At 41.0% G+C, this 13,733-nt stretch overlaps 1 protein-coding gene across 1 annotated transcript in view; it reads left to right on the top strand.

The window, feature by feature from the left end:
• Window positions 1-11,427, top strand: part of LOC109882115 (exocyst complex component 4) — a 167,093-nt gene extending 155,666 nt beyond the window's left edge. Inside the window, exon 11 of the mRNA XM_031816020.1 lies at window positions 9,413-11,427. Coding sequence (XP_031671880.1) covers window positions 9,413-9,650 — 238 coding nt within the window. The 3' untranslated portion in view covers window positions 9,651-11,427. The remainder of the gene's footprint in view (window positions 1-9,412) is intronic.
• Window positions 11,428-13,733: the final 2,306 nt, after the last annotated feature.

Genomic DNA, 13,733 nt, shown 5'->3' with positions numbered 1-13,733 from the left:
TGACTTTAATATTGTACACACTGGAAATGAGAGGAAATTAATTGTGCTGATTCTTGTTTTCTCTCTTCTCTCTCTCCCACTTTCTCCCTTCTCTTTCTCTGTATCTTTCTCTCTCACCAGTGACATACATAGATCTTGGCGCCGTCCTCTGCCACATGCACCATAAATTTGCTTAATACTCTTTGTATACGAGGGGCTGCGCACGAAGGAGATGTGGGCTAATTCAAATGTAATGGCACACACACACACACAGAGTTAGCGAGTGAGTGAGCGCTCTTGCAGGTGGTGGGGTGGGTGGGAGGGAGGGAGGTTGAGAGGGAGGGAGGGTGGGTGGGTGGGTGGGTGGGAGGGAGGGAGGGAGGGAGGGAGGGAGGGAGGGTGGGAGAGGGAGGGTGGGAGAGGGAGGGAGGGAGGGAGGGAGGGAGGGAGGGAGGGAGGGAAGGGGAGGGTGGGTGGGAGAGGGAGGGAGGGAGGGTGGGTGGGAGAGGGAGGGAGGGAGGGTGGTTGGGAGGGAGGGAGGGAGGTTGGCAAGTGGGGAAATGCGGACGACAGTGACGGTGGGTTCTGGAGTGTGTTTGACTGAGTGAAGCCGAATGCTGGTTTCCTTCATTATCTCCCCCTAATGGGTGAATAAAGGGCGGGGGGGGGGGGGTGAAGATGTAAGAGCACAGAGAATTTAATCTGATTAACAGCTGCTGTTGGGCAAATGACTTTCCAAGCACCTGGGTAATGATGTGGTTGGTTGGAGGAGTTTTTGGCATCTGGGGGGGGGGGGGGTCTCACACACCAACAGAACAATCTCTCTCTCACACACACACACACCCCACACCCCACCCAGCACTTCCAACCTTTTCCCTGATACAACAGGGTCTGGGCAGGGTCCAGATAGCCAGGTGTCCAGTCAACATGACGACAGAGGGATGAGGCCCAGTAGAACAGGCCAAAGAGAGGACAGTATTGTGGGGCAACATGGAGAACCAGACATTGCCAATCAGTTTGTAGATAGATACCCCAAAATCCAAACCCAAAGGCTTGAAATGTCGTGCCAAGTGCCCTATAATAGACAGAAACACGGTATACCTGCAACCTGGGGTTATGTTCCAGGTTGACTGCATTGCAGTCGGCAAGTGCTGACGGACTGATCTACAAATCACCTTGCATGCTAAATAACTCCTCATTATCACTTGTAGATCAGTCAGTTTGCTCAGTCACACAGTATATTAGACTTTCATATTCAGGACACAGGGAGGCAACCAAAGATAGGGCCTTAGAGAACATTATACACTATAGCCTTATAAACTGGTTTACAAACGGCCCAAACTGGAACAGCCTTGCCCAGATGTGAGAACACAAATATACCAACATTTATACAAAGTAAAGTTGTCAATCATCACTCTTTTTCCCCCGGTGTTTTACTCCTCCCCTGCTTTTCTATGTCTCTTTGAGAACGGTGTGTGTGGGTTGTTAATTGTTCTCTTCAAAGCTTTCCCTTCTAAAAACAAACATTTCTTTTCAGTTCACATAACAATGTGGACTATGTCCTCCTGTGTGCAGCTAATCGCATGCAGTATCTGGGGAATGGGAGTGGTGTTTTGGACGTGAATAACACACACACACAGTAGACACACACACACACACACACACAGTAGACACACACAGTAGACACACGCGCACACAAACACACAGTAGACACACACACACACAGTAGACACACACACAGTAGACACACACACACACAGTGGACACACACACAGATATACAGTGGAGACATGTGGTGCATATTTGAGAAGTGATAAGAACACTGTGCTGCCCATCAGGGGTTTCTCTGTGTCTCTGCCTGTGGCGAGCAAAGGAACCGGTATGACCCCTCATCAATATTGACGAGCTCATTGAGGGTGAGCATTGAAAAAACGAACAGGGCCTTGGAGGGAGAGAGGAGAAGAGAGTGAGTATGCAAATAGTTCACAAACCAAGGGCATTACTTGTCAGAGAAAGAGAGAAATATTAAATAAATGAATCCCCACACACATTTGTTATCTCTCTCTCTCTCTCTCTCTCTCTCTCTCTCTCTCTCTCTCTCTCTATACATATATATCTCTCTATATATCTCTCTAATACAACAAGATAATAGTTATTCCTATTCTGGTACACACACACACGAGATTTGCACCTGTGTGCTTGTTCCTTGAGATTTCTTCTCCTGGACACAATGGAATACTTTCCCTCAGCTTAGCCTTCCTCTCCCTGCTGCTTTGATGGGCACCACTTTAAATCCCTCTCTTTCTCTGGGCACAAAGAGCTGAGTTAAAGGAGGAGATGGGTGAAGAGATTGAGCTTCCCGATGCCCCCAGGTTTTGTGTGTGTCTGCGTGTGTGCGTGCGTGTGTGTGTCCTTTTGTGGGCACCTCTCATACCCATCCAAAACACCATTGTGGGAGTGTAATCTAAGTGAATGGGATTTTTCTACTAGCCAGTGGCGTATAGCGATGCTATCTGTCTGTCTTTGTGTCTGTGCTGCTGCTGCCCACACAGTCTCTGAGGTATTGGCCTGTTTAGCCCCAGAGCAGAGACATAGTCAGCCCTGCTCTATGCTACTCCCTAATGCATTCATATATCTTCTATATTTACATATTTGTTTAATCTGTCTGCTTTGTAGGACAGGCTACCGATGCTACTGTAAACTCTGTTTTCCCTATCAGTATGGTTTAAACCACCATCAATATACATATGGATTAAACCACCATCAATATACATATGGATTAAACCACCATCAATATACATATGGTTTAAACCACCATCAATATACATATGGTTTAAACCACCATCAATATACATATGGTTTAAACCACCATCAATATACATATGGTTTAAACCACCAACAATATACATATGGATTAAACCACCATCAATATACATATGGTTTAAACCACCATCAATATACATATGGTTTAAACCACCATCAATATACATATGGTTTAAACCACCAACAATATACATATGGTTTAAACCACCAACAATATACATATGGTTTAAACCACCATCAATATACATATGGATTAAACCACCAACAATATACATATGGATTAAACCACCATCAATATACATATGGATTAAACCACCATCAATATACATATGGTTTAAACCACCATCAATATACATATGGTTTAAACCACCATCAATATACATATGGATTAAACCACCATCAATATACATATGGTTTAAACCACCATCAATATACATATGGATTAAACCACCATCAATATACATATGGTTTAAACCACCAACAATATACATATGGATTAAACCACCATCAATATACATATGGTTTAAACCACCATCAATATACATATGGTTTAAACCACCATCAATATACATATGGATTAAACCACCATCAATATACATATGGTTTAAACCACCAACAATATACATATGGTTTAAACCACCATCAATATACATATGGATTAAACCACCATCAATATACATATGGTTTAAACCACCATCAATATACATATGGTTTAAACCACCATCAATATACATATGGATTAAACCACCATCAATATACATATGGTTTAAACCACCAACAATATACATATGGTTTAAACCACCATCAATATACATATGGTTTAAACCACCAACAATATACATATGGATTAAACCACCAACAATATACATATGGATTAAACCACCATCAATATACATATGGATTAAACCACCAACAATATACATATGGATTAAACCACCATCAATATACATATGGATTAAACCACCAACAATATACATATGGTTTAAACCACCATCAATATACATATGGTTTAAACCACCAACAATATACATATGGATTAAACCACCATCAATATACATATGGTTTAAACCACCAACAATATACATATGGTTTAAACCACCATCAATATACATATGGTTTAAACCACCAACAATATACATATGGATTAAACCACCAACAATATACATATGGATTAAACCACCATCAATATACATATGGATTAAACCACCAACAATATACATATGGATTAAACCACCAACAATATACATATGGATTAAACCACCAACAATATACATATGGTTTAAACCACCATCAATATACGTATAGATTAAACCACCATCAATATACATATGGTTTAAACCACCAACAATATACATATGGTTTAAACCACCATCAATATACATATGGTTTAAACCACCATCAATATAAAATTGGTTTAAACCACCATCAATATAAAATTGGATTAAACCATCTTCAATATAAAATTGGATTAAACCATCTTCAATATACATATGGTTTAAACCACCATCAATATACATATAGATTAAACCACCAACAATATACATATGGTTTAAACCACCATCAATATACATATGGTTTAAACCACCATCAATATACATATGGTTTAAACCACCATCAATATACATATGGATTAAACCACCATCAATATACATATGGTTTAAACCACCATCAATATACATATAGATTAAACCACCATCAATATACATATGGTTTAAACCACCATCAATATACATATGGTTTAAACCACCATCAATATACATATGGATTAAACCACCATCAATATACATATGGTTTAAACCACCATCAATATACATATGGATTAAACCACCATCAATATACATATGGTTTAAACCACCATCAATATACATATAGATTAAACCACCATCAATATACAGTTGAAGTCAGAAGTTTACATACACCTTAGCCAAATACATTTGAACTCACCTTTTCACAGTTCCTGACATTTAATCCTAGTAACAATTCCCTGTTTTAGGTCAGTTAGGATCACCTCTTTTTTTTTTTTTGAATGTGAAATGTCAATAATAGTAGAGAGAGTGATTTATTTCAGATTTGATTTATTTCAAAACATTCCCAGTGGGTCAGAAGTTTACATACACTCAATTAGTATTTGGTACTAGCATTGTCTTTAAATTGTTTAACTTGGGTCAAACTGTTTCAGGAAGACTTCCACAAGCTTCCCGCAATAAGTTGGGTGAATTTTGGCCCATTCCTCCTAACAGCTGGTGTAACTGAGTCAGGTTTGTAGGCCTCCTTGCTCGCACACACTTTTTCAGTTCTGCCCACACATTTTCTATGGGATTAAGGTCAGGGATTTGTGATGGCTCTCCAATACCTTGACTTTGTTGTCCTTAAGCCATTTTGCCACAACTTTGGAAGTATAGTTAAGGTCATTGTCCATTTGGAAGACTCATTTACGACCAAGCTTTAACTTCCTGACTGATGTCTTGAGATGTTGCTTCAATATATCCACATAACATTCCATCCTCATGATGCCATCTATTTTGTGAAGTGCACCTGTCCCTCCCTCCAGACACCCACAACATGATACCACCCCCGTGCTTCACAGTTGGGATGGTGTTCTTCAGCTTGCAAGCATCCCCCTTTTTCCTCCAAACATAATGATGGTCATTATGGCCAAACAGTTTATTTTTGTTTCATCAGACCAGAGGACATTTCTCCAAAAAGTACGATCTTTGTCCCCATGTACAGTTGCAAACCGTAGTCTGACTTTTTATGGCGGTTTTGGAGCAGTGGCTTCTTCCTTGCTGAGCGGCCTTTCAGGTTATGTCGATATAGGACTCGTTTTACTGTGGATATAGATACTTTTGTACCCGTTTTCTCCAGCATCTTCACAAGGTCCTTTGCTGTTGTTCAGGGATTGATTTGCACTTTTTGCACTAAAGTACGTTCATCTCTAGGAGACTAAATGCGTTTCCTTCCTGAGCGGTATGGAGGCTGTGTGGTCCCATGGTGTTTATACTTGGGTACTATTGTTTGTACAGAGGAACGTGGTACCTTCAGGCTTTTGCAAATTGTTCACAAGGATGAACCAGACTAGTGGAGGTCTGCAATTTTTGTCTGAGGTCTTGGCTGATTTAATTTGATCTTCCCATGATGTCAAGCAAAGAGGAACTGAGTTTGAAGGTAGGCCTTGTACCAGATCAACAACATCATAGTGTTATGTGAGGCAGTATGGTACAGTAGTACTAGATCAACAACATAGTGTTATGTGAGGCAGTATGGTACAGTAGTACTAGATCAACATCATAGTGTTATGTGAGGCAGTATGGTACAGTAGTACCAGATCAACATCATAGTGTTATGTGAGGCAGTATGGTACAGTAGTACTAGATCAACAACATCATAGTGTTATGTGAGGCAGTATGGTACAGTAGTACCAGATCAACATCATAGTGTTATGTGAGGCAGTATGGTACAGTAGTACTAGATCAACATCATAGTGTTATGTGAGGCAGTATGGTACAGTAGTACTAGATCAACAACATAGTGTTATGTGAGGCAGTATGGTACAATAGTACTAGATCAACAACATCATAGTGTTATGTGAGGCAGTATGGTACAGTAGTACCAGATCAACATCATAGTGTTATGTGAGGCAGTATGGTACAGTAGTACCAGATCAACAACATCATAGTGTTATGTGAGGCAGTATGGTACAGTAGTACCAGATCAACATCATAGTGTTATGTGAGGCAGTATGGTACAGTAGTACCAGATCAACAACATCATAGTGTTATGTGAGGCAGTATGGTACAGTAGTACTAGATCAACATCATAGTGTTATGTGAGGCAGTATGGTACAGTAGTACCAGATCAACAACATCATAGTGTTATGTGAGGCAGTATGGTACAGTAGTACTAGATCAACATCATAGTGTTATGTGAGGCAGTATGGTACAGTAATACCAGATCAACATCATAGTGTTATGTGAGGCAGTATGGTACAGTAGTACTAGATCAACATCATAGTGTTATGTGAGGCAGTATGGTACAGTAGTACTAGATCAACATCATAGTGTTATGTGAGGCAGTATGGTACAGTAGTACCAGATCAACAACATCATAGTGTTATGTGAGGCAGTATGGTACAGTAGTACTAGATCAACATCATAGTGTTATGTGAGGCAGTATGGTACAGTAGTACCAGATCAACAACATCATAGTGTTATGTGAGGCAGTATGGTACAGTAGTACTAGATCAACATCATAGTGTTATGTGAGGCAGTATGGTACAGTAGTACCAGATCAACAACATCATAGTGTTATGTGAGGCAGTATGGTACAGTAGTACTAGATCAACATCATAGTGTTATGTGAGGCAGTATGGTACAGTAGTACTAGATCAACATCATAGTGTTATGTGAGGCAGTATGGTACAGTAGTACCAGATCAACATCATAGTGTTATGTGAGGCAGTATGGTACAGTAGTACTAGATCAACATCATAGTGTTATGTGAGGCAGTATGGTACAGTAGTACTAGATCAACAACATAGTGTTATGTGAGGCAGTATGGTACAGTAGTACCAGATCAACATCATAGTGTTATGTGAGGCAGTATGGTACAGTAGTACCAGATCAACATCATAGTGTTATGTGAGGCAGTATGCTACAGTAGTACTAGATCAACAACATAGTGTTATGTGAGGCAGTATGGTACAGTAGTACTAGATCAACAACATCATAGTGTTATGTGAGGCAGTATGGTACAGTAGTACCAGATCAACATCATAGTGTTATGTGAGGCAGTATGGTACAGTAGTACTAGATCAACATCATAGTGTTATGTGAGGCAGTATGGTACAGTAGTACCAGATCAACATCATAGTGTTATGTGAGGCAGTATGGTACAGTAGTACCAGATCAACATCATAGTGTTATGTGAGGCAGTATGGTACAGTAGTACCAGATCAACATCATAGTGTTATGTGAGGCAGTATGGTACAGTAGTACCAGATCAACATCATAGTGTTATGTGAGGCAGTATGGTACAGTAGTACCAGTTCAACATCATAGTGTTATGTGAGGCAGTATGGTACAGTAGTACTAGATCAACATCATAGTGTTATGTGAGGCAGTATGGTACAGTAGTACCAGATCAACATCATAGTGTTATGTGAGGCAGTATGGTACAGTAGTACCAGATCAACATCATAGTGTTATGTGAGGCAGTATGGTACAGTAGTACCAGATCAACAACATCATAGTGTTATGTGAGGCAGTATGGTACAGTAGTACCAGATCAACAACATCATAGTGTTATGTGAGGCAGTATGGTACAGTAGTACCAGATCAACAACATCATAGTGTTATGTGAGGCAGTATGGTACAGTAGTAACCAGATCAACATCATAGTGTTATGTGAGGCAGTATGGTACAGTAGTACCAGATCAACAAACATCATAGTGTTATGTGAGGCAGTATGGTACAGTAGTACTAGATCAACATCATAGTGTTATGTGAGGCAGTATGGTACAGTAGTACCAGATCAACAACATCATAGTGTTATGTGAGGCAGTATGGTACAGTAGTACTAGATCAACATCATAGTGTTATGTGAGGCAGTATGGTACAGTAGTACCAGATCAACAACATCATAGTGTTATGTGAGGCAGTATGGTACAGTAGTACTAGATCAACATCATAGTGTTATGTGAGGCAGTATGGTACAGTAGTACCAGATCAACAACATCATAGTGTTATGTGAGGCAGTATTGTACAGTAGTACTAGATCAACATCATAGTGTTATGTGAGGCAGTATGGTACAGTAGTACTAGATCAACAACATCATAGTGTTATGTGAGGCAGTATGGTACAGTAGTACTAGATCAACAACATAGTGTTATGTGAGGCAGTATGGTACAGTAGTACTAGATCAACATCATAGTGTTATGTGAGGCAGTATGGTACAGTAGTACCAGATCAACATCATAGTGTTATGTGAGGCAGTATGGTACAGTAGTACTAGATCAACAACATCATAGTGTTATGTGAGGCAGTATGGTACAGTAGTACCAGATCAACATCATAGTGTTATGTGAGGCAGTATGGTACAGTAGTACTAGATCAACATCATAGTGTTATGTGAGGCAGTATGGTACAGTAGTACTAGATCAACATCATAGTGTTATGTGAGGCAGTATGGTACAGTAATACCAGATCAACATCATAGTGTTATGTGAGGCAGTATGGTACAGTAGTACCAGATCAACAACATCATAGTGTTATGTGAGGCAGTATGGTACAGTAGTACCAGATCAACATCATAGTGTTATGTGAGGCAGTATGGTACAGTAGTACCAGATCAACAACATCATAGTGTTGATTCCTTCCTTTTTCTCTACTCATCTCTACTACTGGTTACTGACCTCTGACCTCTCCTGTCCCCCATCTCCTTCCATTCTTCCTTCCTCCCTCTAACCCCCTAACCACCATCTCCTCTCCCCCTTCCCTCTCCACCCCTCCCCTTTGCTCTGATCTCTCTGACCTCTGTCTTTTAGAGGGATTGGGATAACACAGAACATTCTCATGGGCATTGAACAATGAAGTCATCTCCTCCCCTGTTTAGGCAGTACTATGAGATGCTGTACAACGCTGCAGATGAGCTGCTCAACCTGGTGGTGGACCAGGGCGTTCGCTACACCGAGCTGGAGTACATCCACGCCCTCAGCCTGCTGCAGAGGAGCCAGACGGGCGTGGGAGACCTGAGCACGCAGAACGTCCGGCTGCAGCGCCTCAAGGAGATCATCTGCGAGCAGGCAGCCTTCAAGCAGGCCACCAAGGACAAGAAGATCACTACTGTTTGAGAGGGGGGACATTGGGAGGCTGTCGTTGGCAATGGTCTGTTTGTATTACTGTCCAGTGTTTCTCAACCTCCTGTCTGGATAAAGGGTTTAGATTAAAGCTAGTATTTGTATTAGCACCTCCACAGGGACTGGTGTTGAACTGGGTTTGTAAAAGTCCTAACTGAGTCTTCATTAGATACCATGGCAGACCGTAAATAACCATGTAATATGTTTTGGGGGTTGAGATAATGCTGGTAGGCTGTACATTAACTAGTTACTGATTTAAGGGTTGAACTTAGTTACCAATATGTATCTGTTGTTGTCGGCAAGTACCAATATGTATCTGTTTATTCACGGGCAAGAATGCAGCCAGTTCCTCAAGAAATCACACACACACACACACTCTCTAACTTTAAAAAATGACTCCCTTCAATCATCCCATATGTGGTCGGCCCTAGTCTCACCTGTGGAGAATGGGGGAATTTTCTGAGAGTCTGGCTTTGGGGCCTTTCTCATCTCATTGTCTCATTACATCTAACTGCTGCTCTCAATTACAGCTCTACCTCCAGCTCTCCCTCGTGGGCCCACTGACTGTGTCTGCAATACCAGATGCCAGATTAGACTGTCTAGATTATCACTTCTCTCCCCTGCTTGTGGCCATTTTGTGGCCATTCTTCTTCCCCAAGGACAAAGAAAGGAATTGGTTCCCCACCTCAGCTGTGGTTCACTCTATTTTTCTCTCACTTTTAGAGTAATGTAGATTGGATATAATGTAGCTATAGCCGATTCTGATTATAGTCTTTGCCACTGTCCTGAAATGCATTGACTGTGCTGCAGCGTTGAGGTGTACATGTGTGCTAGGGGATGAGGGCCAATATATCCAGTACAATTTAAGTGTGTATTTTGTCCCAACACTCAAGGTCTTGAACTTAATAGGGATGTAATTGCAAATCACTACTCCCCTTCCTACCACTACAACTGTTAACTTCTGCTAGAACTATTCTAAAGTGAATACACTTGCAAGGAGTCACAAATCATTCCTTCCCCTGCATCCCCTCAGTATATTTAGTTAATTAACTCAGAGGAAAAGTACTTAACAAGAGCGGGGGAGGGAGGAAAGAGAACAGGGGAGAGTTGTGGCAGTGCTGCTCACCAGAACCCAGCGGAACCATCCATCATAATGACATGTAGGCTGGGATCAATATGAGCCTTGTGGTTGCCGGAGGGATTGCTTCGTGCCATAGGAACAGCATTTGTTTTACTCAGCACACTCAAGACGTACACGTACACACACACACAATAAACACATACTATATTACACACACACTATGGAGGTCTCTGGCTTGCAGTACTCTGCACAACTGATGAGTTTTTTTCTGCTGATTTGGGAACAAGGGAACACTCCATCTGGATTTAAATGATCCGGTATATCGGACCCCTATACCCACATTTGAAATAATGGGGCAACTCATTGTAAGATCTACAAATACATTTCACTTCTTCTTTACGCTTTGCTTTATTTGTTTGTTTACTAAGACATGTCGTTTGGCACATCTACAGTGTGTAATAGGAGAGTGGTTTCATGTCTGATGAGTTTTTTCACAAACATCTGATAAGAATGGAGGTTAATGAGTCCCGGTGTGATTTAAGGATGTATTTGATCCTTTCTCCAGTGTCTGTTAAAAGTCCCTTTCAGACCAACGCTTTGACTATCAAGCCTTCACTCAATTAAAGAAAGATGACCTGCCATTGTGTACACTGATCTTGCTGAAATAAAACCTCAAAATTCCCCTGTGTATATGAGCAGTTTGTGTGTTTTTGTAACAATGAAAAGAGCCAGTTTCCTACCTTGTGTGGTCAAGGGACTAGTTTCTTCCATTGACACAGAGGAATTGACGAATGCCATACAGAAGGAAACACTTCCCCAAACAACATGGTCTGTCTATGCGCTGTTGCACCGTATAATTCAGTCTTTTCACATTGACACAAATTGACTTTGTCCGATGTCATTTTACATAGACGGATCCAAAATATACACTGTCAGGAATTGAGCTCAGCTGCCAGATCTGATGGGACGTCAGAAGAAGGCTTTTCTATAGAATGATCAAGACCTGTTGAAAGATGTCTGAAGCACAAAGCACACTACTTGAAATCTAGTATGTCAAGCTTTTTTCTGCATTTTGGTGAGCATGATTGAGGTTTCAATATGGTGATTAGTGTAAAGTTAGTAGAAGATTTAATGGCTAATATTTGTCTCGGGACACTAAAATGAAATGCATGAATATCTAACTTTTTCCAGACGGTGGAACCTGGGAACCAGGGTTTGAAAGGTTTTATGAACTGTTGGGAAGTAAATGAATCAAAAACGACATCTCCCACAGTTCAATTCACCTACTGACGCTTCGTCTTCGTTACTAAGCAACAGAGAACGCTATCTGCTCCAGCTGAGCCAACTTACAAAATAGCTGCCTACCTAGGCTAATTAGTAAGTAAAAATATCCCCAAAGTATTCTCATGCCAAACAATTTCATCCAAAATGTCTTCTACTTCGACATTTCCAATTTGCAAGATATCGGGAAGCAAACATCGCCCCAGTATTCCTCTGGGTCACCTACTTGCTACCCTCATGAGTCAGTGACACAGGAGACCACTGATGCGCAACCATTTCCTGCTGCGGTTCATCAGCCGTGTGCAGACACGTTTCCAACCTCCGAGGAAGAGAAGGAGGAGAAGACAATGGAGGTAAGGGAGGAAGCTTGGGGTAACAGCTAAATTCATAAAGATACTAACTGCTTTAGTCAGATGGGCCATGAGGCTTGGTGAGTAACACGCTGTTTCTGTTAATTACTTTCAGGATGCAAGCAACTTCTCTCTTTCTACTCGGAGTTTCATAATAACAGAAGTTTGGTGCATAAAAACAATGCATTGACAGTGCATGACGTGTTCTATTGTGTACTGCAACATGTGTTGATGTAGCTATGTCTCATACAGAAACACGATGGTGTGTTGACTGAAGAGGACGTTTCCAGCTGTTTATCCAACCTGGGACACTCTGCCACTGGACTAGAGCATGTCTACCAGTTCCTCTCTGCGCCTGTAAGAACACACACAACACACACACACTTCAGGTTGATAGTGTAACCCCATTAATCGCTGATAATATGCTTTACAGGAGTAACTGTTTACCATCAGACTTTACACAGAAGAGTATCTAACATCTGTTTACTTTCCATTGCTGTTGCCATTTCTTAACTTGTTTTGTTTCTATGTCATGTTGAATTCAATTTGGGAACATGTCTCCATCCAGGGTCGAAATCTGAATAATGTATCCATCCTTTGCAATTACGTCCACCTTCAAAAGCTAGAACTTCCTTACAACAAAATAAAAGGTGTGTGTGTGTCTCATATTAACAAATGCACTGTACGCCCTGTTATGATTCTAATTACTGATATAGAAAATGTAGCTTGATTAGCCTAATTAATTCAACAATGGTTAATTTCTCATCGGTGCCCTTGTAACTTCTAGGCTTCTGGTTTGAATAATAACAGTTGTGTGTCAGTGTTGCCATGTCTCCCCCTCTGCTCGCCCGACTCTCCTGACTCTACTAATGCATGTTGACTGGTAGATTTATCCTGTGTAAGCCACATGCCGTATCTCATCATCCTGGATGCCTCCCACAACCAACTCACCGACTTCTTTGGATTCCAGCCACCCAAGAACCTCAAGGTGGGACCTTCAGCAGACAGGATAAGACAACGCTTGATTTGTGGCTTGGGGTTTCTTGCAGCCTGTAGTCCCAGAAGATGGGTTCCAATCATCATAGACCATTTATACTGTAGTGTCCTTCCATATGCTCACTAAGTATTACCTACCCTGGAATGACAAGGAACTTACCAGGGTTGACTTCTTCGTATTGTTTTAAGTGAGTTATACAGTACTAGTAGAATGTATCATTATACATCCATTTGGTTGTTTATTTTCATATGTCTTCATTGCAAAAAGCACTTAAAGATTGGTCCACTTGGTTCATTATTCATGTTGGTTGTATTCCGCAGGAGGTTAACTTTTCCCATAACCAGATGTCAGTTATGACACATTTTGTC

The sequence above is a fragment of the Oncorhynchus kisutch genome, unplaced genomic scaffold (genome assembly GCF_002021735.2).
Source record: "Oncorhynchus kisutch isolate 150728-3 unplaced genomic scaffold, Okis_V2 scaffold729, whole genome shotgun sequence".
NCBI classification, from domain to species: Eukaryota; Metazoa; Chordata; class Actinopteri; order Salmoniformes; family Salmonidae; genus Oncorhynchus; species Oncorhynchus kisutch.
Note: the sequence above shows the minus strand (reverse complement) of the source record. Positions and strands in the feature narration are given on the sequence as shown.